Raw genomic sequence first — 19,453 nt, 5'->3', positions numbered from 1 at the left:
CTGTGTAGGTTCAGCTTGGCAGCTCGCGCCCTTACCCACTGAGTTATCTCACCGCTCCAATATGGAGTCTGAGCTAGACCCTCATGCGTATTTTAATTGGAATATTAAAGGTAACTGGACTTCTTTAACTCACCAAGGCAATAGGCATGTTTTCGAGAAAGGCCAGTACCTCATATTACATGGGAGGAAAGTAGACACAAAGCTTCTAGCCCCTGTACCCAACACCAGGACCAGGGTAATTTAAGTCCCTATGCTGCTTGTGACTTAAATAGCTAAAATTCTTTGTCACTCTTAATTTGAAAGGGAGTATTTACAAAATTATAAAACCAACAAGCTTATTACGGATGGTAATCAGATGTAGCCCAGGACAGACATGAAGGACGTGTACCTGGCACATGCAGAACGAGTGTTCTCTGCCCTGCGTGGGTGTGGAGGTGGCAGTCCCAGGGGTAGGCTTGCCTTTGCCTTAAAGAATTACTCGCAGTGACGGTCAAGATCCTGTTTTGATGTGTGCTTTAGATTTAAAGGTGGCCAGCAGCCACTTCTTGTGTTGCCTCTTTCCTCAACTCAGCCTTCAAGTAGCTCTAGAGCATGGCCTGGTGCCCACGCCCGCACACTGCACCGGTGAGGCAGCGCGCGCAAGGAGGAGAGCCCACACGCAAGGAGCAAGAACCTGACCGCTTGTGGATCTGGTAACCCAGCAGTTCTGCTTCTAAGAATTTATTTCAAGAAAAGTTAACGATGTACACGAGATTCAGTGAAGGGCTTTTTATAACCATGAAGAGATGAAAAAGGTCAAAAATTCCAACAGGCGATTAAATAAATTAATCATGATTCAGTCATACAACAGAATAAAAACCCAGTAAAAACGATGCAGAAGACCATGTGTGGCCTGGGGAAGATGGTCACAATATATTGTTAAGTGAAAAAGCCAGTTACAAAACAGTGTGCACAACACGAGCCCATTTTTATAAAAATATACATATTTAGTGAAGTAAAAGGACAAACGAATTTATCAAAATATTAACATTGGTTATTTCAACACAGCAGGATGATTGTTGGTTTTGCTTATCTGTCCCCTCCCGTTCCTTCCTATGTGCATTTTCTGCAAGAAAGATTATTATTGAAAAGGGAGGTAGGAGAGGAGGGGAGAAGTTGTTCGGCCTCAGAATGTTCCCCAAGACTCAGGCAGAGTGGCCATTACTGCAGAGCCTGTGCCCGGGAAACCTGCTCCTCTTCGTCCACTGGAGCCCCACAAATTTCCTTCTGGACAAACTGTACAATAAGCCATTTTTGATAGGGCTAAAATCCAGAAAATTCACAAAAATTCAAAGTAATTACGAAAAAGACTAGATGAGAAAATAGAAATCTTCACTTTAAAAAGGGAACCCAAATACACACTACAGAACTGTACAAAGCATCGTCTAATGCTGGTGCACTGCAGACAGCAGGACAGCAAATCAAAGGCCCGTGAGCCACACAAGTCACGGCACTCGCTGCTCTCCGTCTGTTCCTTCCTTCCTGCATGTCTGCTGTTCCCACAGCCTAACAGGAAATCTGGTCTTTCAGTGAAGATAAAATGCCTACCAGTGGACTTAAAAAAATACCCCTCCTCTTAAAAAGGACACTATAACACGTGAAGAAAGGACCATCTCAGGGATGCTGGGCTGCATCAAATGGAAGTCAGCTCCAACACGCATGATAGTAACTAAAGCTACCTGAACAGGCAAGGACAGTGACGGACGCCAAGTTTAATAGGCCAGACAATACTTGGTTCTGCATCCAACTTAATTATTCAATTACATTTTTTAAAAAATGACGGTTGCTTAAGCTATTAAGGTTTTACCAAAAAAATTAATTTCAATAAATAAAGTAAGTGCTAAATATCTAGCTAAATTATCATGCAAGACAGTATATAGCCAAGACAAACTCAGAGTTATAATAAAGGCAACTCTCATTCAAAATGAACTCTACCCTTCTATTTTATTAAAAGGGCAAACATTATGAATTAACCCAGCTGCTTACTTGAATTACAAAATAACATGATTCAATATGAAAATAAGAAACTGTCTACAAATCTCTGACAGTAATAAATTGCAATATACAATGCATACAGGCGTCATACAGAGCAACAAACTCTCGTACAAAACAAAAATATTTTAATACCTTTAAAATCCAATTCTTTTCTTTAAAATCATTCATGAAAAAGATCCTCAAGTCAGAATTAACACCTCAATTAGTCAAGCATCAGGAAGCTACATTACAGCTACTTATTGTACAAAGAGGCAGCTTCCCTCACTTCCTCCACGCCTGCTCCAGACTTGCTCAGACTCTCACCCTCCACAAGCTTAGGTGCACCATGTCTTCAGATCACGAGAACTGGATCTGCTGGACACCGGAAATCTGCAATTGGAAAAATGTAACTTAAAATCTTTAAGTTTAATGTGTATTTCAGACATCAAACAGGCACAGCAGAGGGCTGTTCCCACCTCCAGCTTAGCCAGGCTGCCCAGCTCAGAGCTGTCAGTTATCTTCTGCACAGATGCAAACACCTGTGAAATGTTTTAATCATTAAGGAATTTTGATAGTCAAAATAACTTTATTACATCCTTAATGTAATTGAGATTACATTAATGCATTGAAATTATGGGTGAGTTAAAAAAAAAAAATTAGTGGGCCTTTAATGGCAGCACTATGGAGGCAGAGGCAGGCAGATCACTGTGAGTTCCAGGCCAGCCTTTAATCCCAGCACTAGGGAGGTGGAGGTAGAGGTAGGTGGATCGCTGTGAGTTCGAGACCAGCCTGGTCTACAGAGAGAATTCTAGAACAACCAGGACTATTATATAGAGAAGCCCTTTCTCCAATAAACAAAACAAAATAAAGCATCAGTGACTGTACCCTGTTTTGAAGCTGTTTGAACTACAGATGTGGTACCATACCTGTTGATAGGATGTCGTGTAAACCATAACATTTTGTTGTTGACCATCTGCAGTTATTAAGCCAGCTGGTAATTGGTTAGCTAAAAGGAAGGAAGGAAAAGTTAGGGGAAATAATCTTATTTCTTGGCCTCAACCTTAGTTTAATGTCATTAATGTTCCATTACAGTTCTCCCACAATATGCAAAATACAGTCCCATGTAAAATCACAAACTTTGTAAAAAAAAGTCAGGCTTTTTCCTCTTGTGCCATCCAACTCCCTACACCAACCGGACACCTCACTTAGCAACAGGGCTTGAGTCATGCTTAGAGCTAGCCACAGGGGGGCAGTGCAGGACGGAGCGGCGTGTGCTAACACTGAGGCCTAAAACGCTCCTTACAAGCTACAAGGTATGGAAACGACGCATACCTGGCAGTGAAAGGTGAGTGACTTCCCAGCTGGTCTACATATGTCACTAACTTCAAACACAAAGCCATAAACTTGTAGTAGTCACTGAGAACAGGTCTCTGACAAATTGCTCGGCCCTAAGACTCCAGCACCAATGCCCCATGGTGGCCCTGTCCCCAGCAACAGCTTTGTGATGTGCTTACTGAATGCCTCCTCCGTGAGCTCCTCGCTTAGTCCGTCTGTGGCTGAGACCGCTCCACCAATGCCCTTCTCTCCTTTCATGGCCTAAGGAATGAAGAAAGAAGCCAAAACAAGTGTGCACATCATGTAATGTCCCAGATCGGAAGCTTCAGTTAGAAACTTTCTTAGAGTATTTTATTAACCCTTTCTGGGATCTCTCACACGTGCATGAAGTTACTAGCCAAGGTGGGAAACAGTGGGACCCTCCAAGCTTAGTGTTTACAATTCCCAAATAAAAGTCAGTTTGAACCAGAGACCAAAGTCCCACCTGCTCTCTGGGTAGCGCAGCCAGTGTTGTGGAAAGTATTTGGGAGAGTTGACTGACAGTTTTCACACTTTAATAGTAAAAAACACCCACCTCCAGAGACTCTAACACTAAGGACGCCTTCACAGCAAGCACCAAGACCTGAGCAAGCCATGTAAAAAGCTGGTGTGGTGCACACACCTGTAACAGTGCTGGGGAGCCAGCCAAAAGGGTCTTGGGCGTCACTGGCCAGCTAGCCTAGCTAGTTAGTGAGCTTCGGGGCTCAATGCCCGTCTGAAGATATAAGGCACCAAGTGACAGACAGCAGATGTGTAAGATGTGCTATCAGAACGTGTGAGTGTACATGCACCCACACCCACACAGGTGTAGTCACATCACCCTTTTGGTGCCTGACAAGTTCCACATTGGTGCTGTCTCCTAGGTTAACACAACAGCTTATGTCGTCTTTTCTTTCTTTCCTCCTCCTTCTCCTTTTTTTTTTTTTTTTTTTTTTTTGCCTTGTCAAGACAGGTTTTCTCCAGGTAGCTTGGCTGTCCTGGAACTAGCTCTGCAGACCTTGAACTCAGAAATACACCTGCCTCTGCCTTCCAGCTGCTGGGATTAAAGGTGTGCCATCACCGCTGCTTGGCACGTACATAGTCTTTTCAATAATCTGCAACGAAAGTGCTGTAAATCACACCGGGCGTGGTGACTCACCCCTTTAATCCCAGCACTCAGGAGGCAGATCACAAGTCCAGGACAGCCAAGGCTAACACAGAGAGACCCTGACTCGAAAAAGGAAAAAAAAAAGAAAGAAAGAAAGAAAAAGGAAAAAGAAAAACTGCTGTAAGTCTCTGTTTACAGATGAGACGCCCAAGTCTGAACTACTTAGACCTGCTGCCCTCCCTAAGAGTCCAGGCCTTGGGCACCCCAAACCCAGAATCCTTTTCATCGCTACCCACCTGGTGAAGTTTGTAATAAACTAAGGAAACAATAAAAAGGCTTGGAATGTGAATACTGTAGTTTGACACATTATATCCTATGGAAATGTTATCTGCTGCGAGGGTTTTAAGTGGCGCGCTGTGGCCACTGGCGACAGCGCGCGCCGCCCACCTCTCTGAACTTCTGAAGGTAGAGCTTCAGCGGCTCCACGTAGCTGTCGAAGCCCAGGGTGGACATGGCGAACAGAATGTCCTCCCCGTTGATGGTCTTCCGCTTCTCCTGGTGACAGCGTTCGCTCGCCTCAGACGTTATGAAGCTTATGAACTCGCTCACACATTCCTGAACACATTCTTTGGCATCTTTTGCAATCTGAAGGGGGGGGGAAAACCCTAAGTAAATTTGTAGGAAATCCAAGTGTTACCTTTTTAGCTACCCAGAGCACATCCCATTTACTGACAGGACCCTTTCAACAGGCCGGGCTCTCTGTGGACATCAGCTCTTCCTGTCCACCTCAAGGGCTGGGACTGCAGACGCAGCTTTAAAAGCCCAGGGCTTTGTGCGTGCCAGGCAAGCACTCTACCAACGGAGCCACGTCCCTACTGCTGCTGCTCGCTGAACGCTAGCCCCTGAGGTAGTCAGGTATGTTGTGACAGCCAACTCAGAGTCAGAATAAACTGAACAAGCATGTACATAAAAGTGAGAGGAACTTCTCCAACTCATCACAGCACACGGAACTGAGTGGCCCTACTGTCCATACAGATAAGCCATGTGCCCAGGAAAGGCAGCGCTAGTGTGCCTGCGCTGAGCACACGATGCTTCAGACGCAGGAAGCACTTTTCTCAGCATTTCCATGAATAAAGATGTAGAAAATAAAAAGCAGTCCCTCCCTAAAATAAATAAACAAATAAAAATGGACTGGAGAGATGGCTCAGAGGTTAAGAGCACTGGCTGCTCTTCCAGAGGACCTGAGTTCAACTCCCAGCAACCACATGGCACGCACAGCTACAGGGGATCTGACCGCCTCTTCTAGTCACCTCAGGCACCAGGCATGCACATGGTGCACAGACATACATGCAGACAAAACACTCATACACATAAAAGAAATGATTAAAAAACAATGTTCAACCCTCACCCCCACCCAAAAAAAAAAAAAACCCTGAATTTATAGAAGACTTGGAAAGGAGTAAAATACTAAAATTTTGGCTTTTTTACTATTGAGGTTAGAAAATGTCAAGCATAGGTGCTGAGTATTGCCAAAAGCAGCATATGATTAAATCTTCTCTTCAAGTTCTGGGATCTGCTGGGCGTGGTAGTGAATGCCTTTCTTTAATCCTTGGGAGGCAGAAACAGGCAGAGGGCACCCTGGGCTACACAGCAAGTCCAGGGCAGCCAGAGCTATGCGATAAGACCCTGTCTCAATACGTGCAGATACAATATATACATATGTACATACATAAAAAGGTAAGTTCTGGAATCTAATAATGAAAACCAAATAGATCAATCAAATATTTCTAGAGCCAATTAAGCGGCAGTGATACTCAAATTCCTTCCTGAAAAATTAATGTCATTGGGCCCCGGCAAGATGGTTCAGTAGGTAAAAGTGCTTGCTGTCAAATCTGGCCACCCGAGTTTGATCTCAGGGCCCACATGATGGAAGGGAAAGAACTAAACACCACAGGTGTCCCTTAGCCTTTGCACATGCTCTGTGCTGTGTGTCATATCCATTTTATATGGGGAAGAAAGTAATGAGCGCACACTGAACAAAAACAATGACGTGCAAACCAAGTGTATAATGCTGTATTTCCTAGAAGTCATGTTGAATTAGTTTACCCCCATGCATATATACCCAGCATGCATGCATATGTGTATATGTAGCTGAACCATGCAGCCCAGTTAACACAAGGCACTCCTCCTGTCCTCCTTACACCGTGCCTCTAATATCTGGTGGGCTGAGTTATAGCATGTCTCTTTAGACCAAACACACTTCAGCTGCTCAGGGGCCACAGATGGCCGCGGTTCTGGTAAAAGACAGGGCAGGCATGAGCAAGTCTCAAACATTTACTCTGCCCTAAACACATGGAGGCAATCTCTTTCATCAGAACTTAGTGTGAGCACCATACAACAGTGTAGTTATTGTTAAGCTTTATTTCAAAAGAGCATTCATAAAAGTGATGGCAAACATATATATATGAAAATGACCTCAGACCACCTCAGCTAAGTGATGAGGTCTGTCTGTCTTATGACACAAGGTGTCACTATGTGGCCAAGGCTGGATGGAATTTACGCAGCACTCCAACTCTTGGCCCTCTGTCTGCCTCAGCTCCCCAAATGCTGGAATTAAAACCAAGTGCCACCACACCTGGCTGAGGAATGTTTTGTGAAAGGCATACTCTGAAGACAAAGCTACTGTTTGTCAGTTGAAGTGCACATCGCTTTCATCTGCATAAAAATGAAAATGGCTGTTTCCAAAGGTGTTGTGAAAAATCTTGTCACACTTGTCAGTCCAGTGCCACCTAGTGTCTGACATTCTAGATGGAGGGGAGGCGAAAGGACTGAAGACACAACACTGGTCAGGAGCCACGGAGTCAGAAACAAATATCTGATGTGCTGAAAGGCTGGAGACTGAAGTCAATAGCTAGCTCCTGGTTGAACTGTGTATACACGAGTCTTACAGTTTCCATTCCCTCTCCCTCCCCCTGCAAAAGAAAAGCCAGATAAATCTCCTCTACGTTACCTTTCCTGTTTGAGGTATGGCATTTTTCATTATCCTAGCCACATTTGCAATTGGAAGATAAATATCTTGTTCTCTGAAACTTTCTTTTGAACCATTTGTATCTTCATGATCATTCATGCTGTCCTCAGTATCTAAAGAAAGTTTTTTAAGAATTAGGTTTAGGGGCTGGAGAGATGGCTCAGCGGTTAAGAGCACTTACTGCTCTTGCAGAGGACCCGGGTTCGGTTCCCAGCACCCACATCAGGCAGCCCACAAGCGCCTGTAACTCCAGTTCCAAGGGACCTCATGCCCTCTGCCTCCACAGGCAACTGCACACACATGGTGCACATAAGCTCACCCAGGCACATACACATAAGTAAAAATAATAGTTTTTAAACTTTTCATAATTTTTACTTCAACCTTGAAAAGACTATCTGCGATGTTCTAGTGAGCCATGTGGCCCATCACCCGATACGCCTAAGATATAACTGTGTTTTCCAGTTTCCTCAGGGCTCGAGTTGACCCACTGATCTCAACCCCGTTACCTAGCATTCTTTTGTCTTCACTGTCCTGTAAAATGCCACCACCCACTCTTCAGACAGTCCTATTCATATATGTCCCTGTGGCGCCTTCCAAGGTGCCCCCGTCATGCAATGCCTTGGCTAGGCCTGTGCTGTTTCTAATTCTTTTTGCTTCTCACTTCCTCTACCAGGACTTTTTTTCTTGATGCCAGGTATCGACTGCATTCCTGGGACTTGGGTCTATGAGCAGATCGGGGAAGCCCAGCACTGGGGGACGTAAGTTGGTGTGGAGCGCTTCACTTCCATGCGTGAGGTCTTGCGCTCAGTCCTGGCTATGGCAAAGCCAGTGCCCACTCACCACCTCAGCTATAAATTCAGTCTGTAACCTTTGCTCCTTAAATACTGCCACCTACGGTTTATGTTTCTCCAAAGCCCAGTTTATGTAACCCTATATATGTAAAGTTTTTTTTTTTTTGTCTTTTGAGACAGGGTTTCTCTGTGTAGCCTTGGCTGTCCTGGACTCGCTTTGTAGACCAGGCTGGCCTCGAACTCACAGCGATCCGCCTGCCTCTGCCTCCCGAGTGCTGGGACTAAAGGCGTGCGCCACCACGCCCGGCTATATGTAAAGTTTATAAAGCATAAAACTCCTAGCATTTACATAAACTTGTTCATATAGATCAAATTAAATTCTATAGATGAGAAAAATTAGACTTGAATATTACTGACCCAATTGGATAATGATAATATAATATAATATAATATAATATAATATAATATATAGGAACACTAATCCCTTCACAGTTTCTAAAAATACATTTACTGTTTAAATTTATAAATTAAAATGGCCTCTGGGAGGAGAGGCAGATAGATCTCTGTAAGTTCAAGGCTAGCCTGGCCTACAAAATGAGCCCAGGATAGTCAAGGCTACATAGGGAAACCCTGTCTCAAAAAAACAAAAACAAAAAATTTAAAATAATAATAACAATAACAACAATAATAGCATCATCATCATCATCACTATCATTATTATTATTAAAATAAAATGGCACAAAAGCAAATTATTTTTTGGTTATTTATTGTTTACAGGGAGCCAGTAATAAGTTATGAAATGTTTTTAAAACACTAATAGAACTCTTTCTAGGACGCACCGCGCTTCTGAAGACTATTTCTAAGAAAAAAACAGTAGGGTACGCCTCTGCTGAGTTTGCTTTTGGAGAATTCAGACTAGACCCGGGGCCTTGTTGTTTGTCTAAAGCACTGAGCTCTATCCCCAGCTGTGATGTCTGTTTCTCCTTCTTTCCTCGCCCTTTCTTCTCCACTTTTCTTTTGAGACAGGGTTTCTCTGTGTAGCCCTGCCTGGCCTGAAACTAGCTATGTAGACCAGGCTGGCCTCGAACTCACACAGAGATCTGCCTGGTCTTAAATTCTCAAGTGTGAGACGGGGGTCTCACAAAGTTCATTAAGCTAGTCCTGAACTTGTAGCCCTCCTGCCTTGGCCTGCCATATATGGAGCTGGGATTACAGGTCTGCGCCGCTAGACCAGAGAACCAAAGTGTGGCATCGCTCACACTGTTGTGCAGACACTGGGGACCTAGGGTACTCTGGCTCTAGCCGTGGACCTTACCATCGTGGGGCTGGATAACATAGTGGCTTCCTCCAATGTAGTCTGCGGAAATCCCTAGTTGAGAAGCATCTGTTGTAGAATTGTCGCCATCCATCTAAGGAAACAAAGTCTTTTAGTGCTCTTCAGGGAACAAGACTTGGCACTGAGACTCTCACTGGTGGACCAATTCTGTTTCTCAGTTTAATGAACTGAAAGAAACTCTATTTCTTGACTTGGAAAGTTTTCAATAATTTTCTAACTATTCAATATTCCATCTTTTATATGTTATAAATATAAGAGACAAACAAAACAACAAAATGGATCACAGTCCAGGCCTTCTGCTTTTCAACTACATAATCCTCAAATATAGTTAATTGACCTTAACTTACCACACACCTTCAAATCAAAGTAAGCAAAGCAGCCCCCAGGAGGGCGCCCAGCCCCCCTCCCAGCTGTCCCCTGAGACCTAAAGTCCCCTTTGTTCCTGCAGCACACCTCCCTTTGCTCCCTCTATGCCACCTAAAAGCAGAGTCACCTTTTCCCCCAGCAGGGTCCCGTTACAGAGCCCAGACTGAGCTTGCAGTCCTGCCTTGGCCTTCTACAAACTGGATTACAGGCACACACCGCCACGCCAGGCTTTACATCAGACTTTTTGGTTCTTTAAGGAAAAGGAAATATCTAAGAGACCTGAATATAGAGACAGGAAAAGTACAATCATAGACAAGGATGGGCCTACAGGGTCTGTTTTTATTGGTGGTGGCCTGAGGTCAACTTCAGCTGTCACTCCTCGGGTCATACACCTTGTTTTATGACAGACTCTCACTGACCTGGAACTAGCCAACTTGGCTTGACTGTCTGGCCACTGAACCCCAAGATCTGCCTATTTTTCACTTCACTTGCCACCCACCCTGGGCCATGCTATCGTCACAGCTGGCTTTTTCTTGAGGGTTCTGGAGACTGAACCTAGGTCTTTAAGTGGCAAGTACAGAGGCAACACACTATCTCCTCAGACCCTACCTTTTTTTTGTTTGGTTGGTTTTTGAGAAAAGTTTCTGTGTTATTTTGGCTGTCCTGAACTCGGTTTGTAGACCAGGCTGGCCTTGAACTCACAGTGATCCGCCTGCCTCTGCCTCCCGAGTGCTCGGATTAAAGTCTGTTTAGGACTGTGAGAAACAAGAACTTTAAAAGGTGTAATCCCATACCGGGCGTGGTGGTGCACACCTTTAATGCCAGCACTCGGGCAGAGGCAGGTGGATCGCTGTGATTTTGAGGCCAGCTTGGTCTACAAAGTGAGTCCAAGACAGCCAGGGCTCCACAGAGAAACCCTGTCTGAAAGGGGAAAAACAAAAACAAAAAACCAACAACCAAGAACTTGAAGAGGAATGCTCTGGGGGAAAGGAAACCCTTAGCCTGAGCAGATCCCACTTCAGTTCCCACCAGCAGATCCAGAGGCTCTCTGCTTTGCAAATCCAGCACAAGGCAGGACTGGCCTGTGTGCACGGAGAACTCAGGTGCGCGCTCTACAGGGCCAGGGCGGCGGGTGCACTCACTGCAGCACCTGGCTCCTCACCCTGCCTTCTCCCTTGCTGCGGCTTTCTCTAATACCAACGTACCAGGCTAGTTTCCAAGGTTTCAAGATGGCACATCTTCTATGCATCTGTTGGCTGTGATCTAATTCAGCTGTAGACATCCATTTGTAATTTCTAGCTGTTTGAAGGAGCCCTTAACAGTCTGTGGAGATGTATGCAGGGGTCCTACTCACTGACCCGCCCACTCATTTCCATGCACCTGGCACAACCCTGCCTTCCCATTATGCACTGATGCCCATGCATGTCCAGCATCACTCCACAGACAGCGCTACTCTTTGACCACAAACACCTCTCATAGATACGGAAATGCACCTCCTGGCCATGCAGAGATACTACACTAGCTGAGGGGTCACTGTTGTAGAGGAAATAGGAACAAAAAGTCTGTCTCAGAACCCCAAATTAAAAACAAGTCTCTCTCTCTTTTTTGGGGAGGGGGGGGCGACTTTTTTCGAGACAGGGTTTCTCTGCGTAGCCCAGGCTGTCCTGGAGTCACTCTGTAGATAAGGCTGGCCTCGAACTCACAGAGATCCACCTGCCTCTGCCTCCCCAGCGCTGGGATCAAAGGTGTGCACCACCACGCCTGGGTCTGAAAGCAAGTCCTGACAGGTGAGGTCTGGCAGCAGAAATCCTTGGCTAGGTCAGTGTTCACAGGATACTCGGCTTCAAGTTTCCCCAAGCAAGAGTGTTGAAGCAGCTACGTGGGCCTGGAGATGAGCTGACACACACACAACTGAAGACACTAAAGCAGAGGAGGGCCTGACTCCTGTCTCCGTGCTGCACGCTACCGTGTGCGCTGCCTGCACTGGCCCTCTAAGTAGGCAGGTTATACTATTTCACAGCTGTCAGAATTCAGGACAGAGCTGTGAAGACAGGGCTTGGCACGCAGTTACTGCAGGCCCTGGCTTGCCGCTGCCGCTTGTGAAGCCCGTGTCCTCTACTGAACAGTCACGCCTGCCTTTGGGTCTGCAAGTGCCTCCTGCTCCTCGCCTCTTTCTGCCATTAAAAGCCCGTCCCAGACTTTAATTCCAGTGTTTCCTTCCCTGCTGGAATTTCTTGATTTATCTTGTTCTGTAATCTCTAAAGCTTTCCCATTCACTTGTGTGAAGCCGCCAGCAGCAGCAGCAGCAGCAGCAGCATTCCTTAACACAACAGTGGGATGCCAGGGTCTTACTATGTGCTACCTACTCTGCTGTGTGTAACAGAGGGGAGAACTTGTTATGTCATCTAAGAGTTTGTTTTTCTGTGCAATTTTTGTGAAAGAGAAGGCAGATGAAAGTCAGCCAGCAAGGATTTCACAGACTGAGCACTCAGCGTTTATGGGTCCACGCATTGTGTGGTCACATAACAGTTAAGTTACACAGATAAGGGCTCTGTCCTCATCCTGCAGAAAACAAACATTGCATAATCTAGGCGACAGGGTGAGGAGTACAGGGCAGTATGGGCTCTTCCAGGACACTGGCTCTGGAACAGCCTAGTTTGAGTTCCTGCTACCTTCTGGCCACGTGACCTTGAACAAGGTGGATGAGTGGAGAACTGCTCACAGGGCCTCTCATGGACCAGGAGACATATCTGGAAACAATGCGCATGGCATACCGGGGATACACCATGTTGTTATGTATTTAGTAGCCTGTGTGTATGTATATATATTATATATGTATTTACCATTTGTCGTTATCTGTTTATGTAAATAATAACAATCAACCAACCAATTGCTAATGCTGCCGAGTGCTAAGAAAAATAAAGAGGTTTTGCTAGTGACCTTATTTCAAAGAGGCTTCACTGGACTAGTCTGAGGGGGCCAAGAAAAGCCCCATTAGGAGATGGCATTTAAGCCAGGCATGGTGGCACACGCCTTTAATCCCAGAATTTGGGAGGCAGAGGCAGGTGGATTGCTGTGAGTTCAAGACCAGCCTGGTCTACAAAGCGAGTCCAGGACAGCCAAGACTACACAGAGAAATCCTGTCTTGAAAAACCAAAACAAAGGATATGACATTTAAACTGAGACAGATAGGAAGAACAGAAAAGGGGGCGGGGGGGGGGGGGGGAACAATGATGTTTAAGACAGAAGAAATAGAGAAACAGTACTGGGGGACAAGCTAAGCAGTTATCGTGTGGACAGGAGCCACCAAAGGGGTTTTAAGGACGAGTAGAGTACGGTCCAGCACAGAAAATGGAGGGAGCAACACGAGAGCCAGAAGACAGGAGGATGTGTAGCGCTGCTGCCATGGCAGGAAGTGACGTAAGAAGATCCCCAGCACGTGTCCAGGACTGGAGCCCTGTACATCACCGCGAATTTGCAATGGTGGGTACAGCTGAGGCACTTCCTAGGCCTAAGGAACTGAGGTGCAGAGGTCACCTCATTACATTAGTTTGGTGCTTATGCTATCTAGCTGGGGTGATGATGACGTTCTTACATACGAAGTGACAATGCATGCTTAGTCTGACTTTCAAAGCAGCAGTGTTTACACTATGCTAATACAGTAAATGCACAGGCCAACAGTGTCTTCCTAGTGTTTATTTACTGAGCATTTCCAAGTCCCGTAGGAGATGGTGGCCTCATGCAGCAGTTTAAGAAAAAGCTAGAGAGCTGGGCGTGGTGGCGCGCGCCTTTAATCTCAGCACTCGGGAGGCAGAGGCAGGCAGATCGCTGTGAGTTCGAGGCCAGCCTGGTCTACAAAGTGAGTCCAGGATGGCCAAGGCTACATAGAGAAACCCTGTCTCGAGAAAAAAAAAAAGAAAAGAAAAGAAAAGAAAAGAAAAGAAACAGCTAGAGCCGGGCGTGGTGGCACACACCTTTAATCCCAGCACTCAGGAGGCCAGCCTACAAAGTGAGTCTAAGACAGCCAAGGCTACACAGAGAAACCCTGTCTCAAAAAACCAAGCCAACCAAACAAACAAAACAAAAGAAACAGCTATGGAGACTGGTCTACAAAGCAAGTCCAGGACAGCCAAGGCTACACAGAGAAGCCCTGTCTTGGAAAGAAAAGAAACAGTTACAGGCCAGTGAGAGGGCTCAGCAGGTAAACTTGCTTGCCCCCAAGCCTGACATCCTGAGTTTGATCCCTTGACCCACAAGTTACCTCTGACCCCACATCAGACCACAGCATGCATATCCACAATGTCATCTCCACATAGTGAAAGCCTTTAAGCTGCTTAGAAGCCACAATGACATTTATAAAGTGGTCACAAGTGTGTTCTGGCACTTGGTTCCTAGAAGCATCTGTCATGGGTCACTTTCCTCCTCCTCCTGCATCAGCCTCCTGCAACTACTGGTCTGAGTTCTGGTTCTTTCCAGGCACAAATTCCTTTTCCCTCATACGCTACCTAACGTCGTACCTTCTCCTTATCTTTTTTGGAGAGTAAGAAATAGTATCAGGGTTCCTCGCCTCCTCTGTATTTTCAGCCCTGTCTAAACTCGTGCCATCTCACTACGCCGACAGTGTGCTCTCGTGGCTTGTGAAAACACGCACTTCTCCCCGCTCCCTTGTCTAGCCCTCACTCTCACTGCAGCACGTGGTCCTCACACACCTTCTCACTGCCATTTGAACTCCCTAATGCATGCTTTTCAACTCCAGCGTGCCAACGAAACCATTCTGAAAAGCTGCCGGGTCCTGCCAACCTGACGATCACTGCAGTGCTGACACCGCTCGCCCCACTACCCTTCTCCCCATTGTTAGCTTCAACCCACACTTGTTTTCTTTCTTCCTCTACTAGCGAACTCATTAATGTTACCTCTACTCTCATAAACACTAAGTTTACAGTCACTGTTTGCCTGGATCACCGCCCAGCCCAGCCTCCTGTCAAGAGGAACTCACCGAAATACTTCCACAAGATCTCCTCCATCAAATCCGACCCTCTCCATAGCTTCGCAAGAAGGTTCCCTCTGGAACCTAGCAAAACCCTCAGCACTAGAGCTGGCCTGGAGGACCACCAAATGCAAGCATGAAGCAACCATGACTCATAGGAACTGTGCCCTGCCTGGGGTCACAGATACTGTAGCAGAGCCAGTCAGGCGTGAGGTTTGTCACAGCATCCCCATCTGGAAAAAGTACCTGTCTCCATCCCCAAACCTGCGACTCACTGGGTGACACCCTTTACCTAGCCAAATCCCACCATGCCTCAGGCGGGTCCAGGCCAGGAGAGGATCCCTGTGGACATCCCCAGGTCAACCACACCCCTCTTCGTAGCAACTGGCACAGGGAGATTCAGCCTTTCCATTGACACGTTCACTTTCATTACTACCCTACCAGCTGGGCAGCCAGCCCACAGCCAGGCGGTGAGGGGCCCCGAGCGATTGTGAGCATGTGCCAGGGGCTGACAAGCAGCAAGGGGACTGAGCACAGGCACTGCCTGTCTAGCCTGGGAAGTCACCCCACAGCCCCTCCAATCCATCAGCTCTTCTTTAGTTTCACACGGCATTAACCAACACAATTAAAACATACTTACTGTCATGAAATACTGTCAGAATTGTGCGTCAGTGATGCTCACAAACACCCGTCAAAAAGGTGTTGGATCCTTGTCCAATTTTAACCTAAAAGACAAACATCTATTAATAGTAAAAATGTAGAGTCTATAGGCGTTCTTAAAATTAAAGAAGGCACGGGTCACCCTACCTCCTACACTTAATCAGTGGAGGGTAAAAAGTAATTCTACAGGGAAGTGGGAGAAATGGCTTTCTAACATAACCCTGAAATTGTTTTAATAATCAATATTGATCCCAGCACTCCAAATAAGGGACCAAACTACATATTACACAAGAGACTGAAAACCCATACATCTAAATTTCATAAAATATTAACAACAAGGACAGAAACACCCTACTTATTAAATTGAAAATTTGAGGATGGCTTCCTTAAATGTTCCAGAGATGTATAAATTTTTAAACTGGAAAGGAAGAAAAAATTTACGTCAGAATATAATGCATTTTAAATTATCTTATGTTGTGCTTAGAAAAAAGGCACACAGTGCCCAGAGGGCACACAAAAACAAACAAAAACATCCACAGGCCCTTATAGTGTTTAAGCGCCATCATTGTGAACTAAAACTGCATCAAGACAGCACTTGGCACTTGAGAGGCAGAGGCAGGTGGATCGATGCGAGTTCGCGGCCAGCCTGGTCTATAAAGCCAGTCCAGGACAGTCAAGGCTACACAGAGAAACCTTGTCTCAAAAAACGAAAAATAAAAATAAAAAAGATAGCGCTTAGGTTTCACTGTGAGGCATAAAGAGTCGAGTAAATCAGAAACAATGGCAAAACTGTCACCTTCCTATTTCCCTTTTTTTTTTCCCAAAGCAAACAATTAACCTGGGGGGTGGAGGGGGGGGGCAAAACAAAAATCCTTTCACTGTTAATTTTAAAGAAAGGATTACGGGTTTGCATTGAAGCATGAAATGTACATAGCAGGGCGGGGATATTGTGGCTATTGAGTTGAATTTTTAAAATGGCATTAAAAGGCCCAGACGACAAGCAAAGACTTTGTGATAATTGTTATAATCTTAAAAGTAATTTGTATTATCTTTCCATATGTCCCTTTTCAGCTTTAAAAAGTGTGTTTGAACACTTAAACCCAGGAGTTGGGTTATTTGTATGTATTTTGCTAAAATGGACATAGGGTGACAGCCTCACCAACGAAAATCTTTGCCTAAGTATATATTTAGACTTAGTCCATTAAAAATACAAGCACTCTATCACTTCATATGGAAAGCATTTTCCCAAGGGCAGGTTATAATCTCTGTAATAGCTCAAGGGAATGCATACATCTGTTTAGCGTTTGAAGAAATGCAAATTTGTATCCAAGAAAAGCACTGTTCCCTTCCTCCAACCTCCATTCTTTGGCATCCACAACCACAGCTTTGCATCGACAGAATCCTTAAATTAACCTCCAGGAGCAGTGCAAATGAGGAAAAATTTGCCTTTGAAAGGAATTCGGGTTAAACTCTCACTACTTCATCAATAAAGCTCCTATTTATTAATGCCACCACTACTGACCAGTTGAGCCATCACTTTCTGTTGCCGACTAGTTTCCAGAGAGCTGAAGCCACCCCGGTGATCTGTGGCAAGATCCACAAAACTGGGGTCTGTGAGGATTAGCGGGATACCTTTTATTTTTGTAAGGTCGCCTGCTACCTAACCTTGCCTAAATCAAGCAGTCTTGTGGTAGCACTTCAGACATGAGGACGATCTGTGGGTGCTCGGTTAATTCTTTGTTCTCGGCAGACCCTCCCGCTTCTCCCCCCCCCACGCCCCATCTCCAACCCCCGCCCCCCACACACCAAGCACGGGTGACCGAAACCTCCGTGCAACCTCCAAGACTCCATTCCCACCTTCGGGGCAAGTCCGGGGCGCGCCAGCCGCCAGATGGCTGCATGTTGTAGGCGCGGAGCGGACCCGGGGCCGCCAGGCCGCTCGTTCCTCGCGGGGACCCGCCGCCTCTGCTCCTAGGTGCCCGGGCGGCCCCGCCGAGCGCATCCCCCGCCGCCCGCGCCCAACGCCCGCCGCCGCCGCCGCCGCCGCCGCTGCCGCCGCCGGGATGCGGGAGACAAAGCGGCCTCTCCGGGGCGCCGCGCACGCCGGGCCGCGTTCCCCGCCCGGCTCCCCGAACAAAATGGAGCCGGCCCGGGGCTTGCCGCCGCGAGAGCCCCGCAGCCGCCCGGCACGGCACGGCCCGCCTCGCGGCCCCGCGCACAAAAGCGCCCGCCGTCCGTCCCCGCGCCCGGCCCGGGCCCGAAGCACAGCGGCCTCGCCCGGAGGCTGCGGACGGCGAGTGGCCCCCGACCGCCGCGGCGTTGGCGGCGGGGACGGCGCCGGGAGGAGACGGACATTTCATTCGAGCTAAAGTGGAGTCGGTTTAGGAGCGATCATTGGCCGAAGCGAGACACAAACCTCCAATGCAGCCCTGGTTGGCTCCCGTCTCCAATCGGCTGTTTGGTTGGACAGAAAATGGCTGCGAAGGAACCAGTCCCAGCGCGGAGCTCCACTTCCAGGACTCGGCCTCCCCTCCCTCCGCCGCGGGCCGCTTCCCTCTGCGTGACTCCCTCCCTCCGCGACGCCCGCGCCCGAGGCCACGCCCCGGACACGCCCACTCCGCCCAGACCGTGCCACGCCCCGGAGCCCGAGAGCCAGCGGAGCTCAGGAAAAGCGCGCGGGCAGGCTCAGCCAGCGGCCTCCCTGCTGCAGGGCTCCGGAGGGGCCGGTGTCTGCAGCGGCATTCTCATCCCCGGATCCGTACCGAGCGGGCTGGCTCCTGCCTCCTCCTTCCAGCTCCTCTCCCACGTCTCTTGCCAGCGTCTCGCCCGCTTGGCATCAGCCCGGAGGGGGAATCGACACCCCAGCTGCCTTCCCGAATGCCTTGGGCACCTCGTGTTTTCCTAACGTCCCTCCAAGCGACCTCAGGCACGCAGCGTTCCCGCTCAGTCACCGAACGTGGCTGCGGGTTTTTCAGGTTTCGTTTTAGCACAGGTCCGCTAGTCCAGCAGACCACCACCGTGTGCCCTGGTCTAAAGGTGCCGCTTTCTCTTGTGAGGCCCGACCTATCAAGTTGGCTGGCTTGCTTGCTACCTGATGTGTTTTTTTCCCCCAACCGGGCTGCAAAAACTCAGGGCCTCTATGCTGCCAAGGCCTGCCCTGTCAGCTTCACTGAAATCTGGATCGAATGTCCCTTGGCTGCCATCCTCCCTCATGGTGGAGATCCAAACGCCCTGCATGGCCAGGCGCTGCAAAGTACTGCAGGATGCATGCATCCGGAGCTGGGAAATCTGTTTCCCTGACTTTCGCCAGCAATTCCTGGCACTACATGAACTTTCTAGATTTACTTATTTAAAAATATGTGGGAAGCCTGGCACGGTGGCGCATGCCTGTAATTCCAGCGCTCAGGAGGCAGAGGCAGGTGGATCTCTGAGTTCGAGGCCAGCCTGGTCTACAAAGTGAATCCAGGACAGCCAGGTCTACACAGAGAAACCCTGCCTGGAAACAAACAAAAACAAACTTAATTTACTAAGCCAGGTGGGGGTGGGGCACGCCTTTAATCCTAGCTCCATAGGCCAAGGCAGGCAGATCTCTGTGAGTTCAAGGCCAGCCTGATCTACGCTGTGAGTTCCAGGGACAGCCAAGGCTATGAAGAAAATTTCCGTCTTGAAACTCCTCCCCCTACCCAAAAGAGATGGTTTTCTGTATAATTCCAGCTGGCCTTAAACTCAAGATCCTCTGTCCCTGACCCATGAGTAACTGAGACTACAGGCATGCACCACTGGTGTCTGTATTAGTCAGGGTTCTCCAGAG

The 19,453-nt window shown here is 47.4% G+C and overlaps 1 protein-coding gene across 3 annotated transcripts; it reads right to left on the bottom strand.

The window, feature by feature from the left end:
* Positions 1-688: 688 nt before the first annotated feature.
* NFYB (nuclear transcription factor Y subunit beta) lies at positions 689-18,232 on the bottom strand. Of its 3 annotated transcripts, none has more exons than XM_084796331.1 (8): positions 18,059-18,231; positions 15,623-15,707; positions 9,609-9,702; positions 7,485-7,615; positions 4,922-5,119; positions 3,528-3,609; positions 2,940-3,019; positions 689-2,403 (listed from the first exon to the last, which is right to left on the bottom strand). In XM_084796331.1, the coding sequence occupies exons 2-8, from the start codon at positions 15,626-15,628 to the stop codon at positions 2,371-2,373; spliced, it is 624 nt and encodes a 207-aa protein (XP_084652457.1). In that variant the 5' UTR covers positions 15,629-15,707; positions 18,059-18,231; the 3' UTR covers positions 689-2,370. The 3 variants fall into 3 exon arrangements, with proteins under 3 accessions (XP_084652457.1, XP_084652458.1, XP_084652459.1); XM_084796332.1 differs by lacking the exon at positions 18,059-18,231 and adding an exon at positions 17,500-17,635; XM_084796333.1 differs by lacking the exon at positions 7,485-7,615 and having other exon boundaries at positions 18,059-18,232.
* Positions 18,233-19,453: the final 1,221 nt, after the last annotated feature.

Source organism: Acomys minous (genome assembly GCF_964271855.1).
Source record: "Acomys minous genome assembly, chromosome: 9".
In the NCBI taxonomy this organism is placed as follows: Eukaryota; Metazoa; Chordata; class Mammalia; order Rodentia; family Muridae; genus Acomys; species Acomys minous.
Note: the sequence above shows the minus strand (reverse complement) of the source record. Positions and strands in the feature narration are given on the sequence as shown.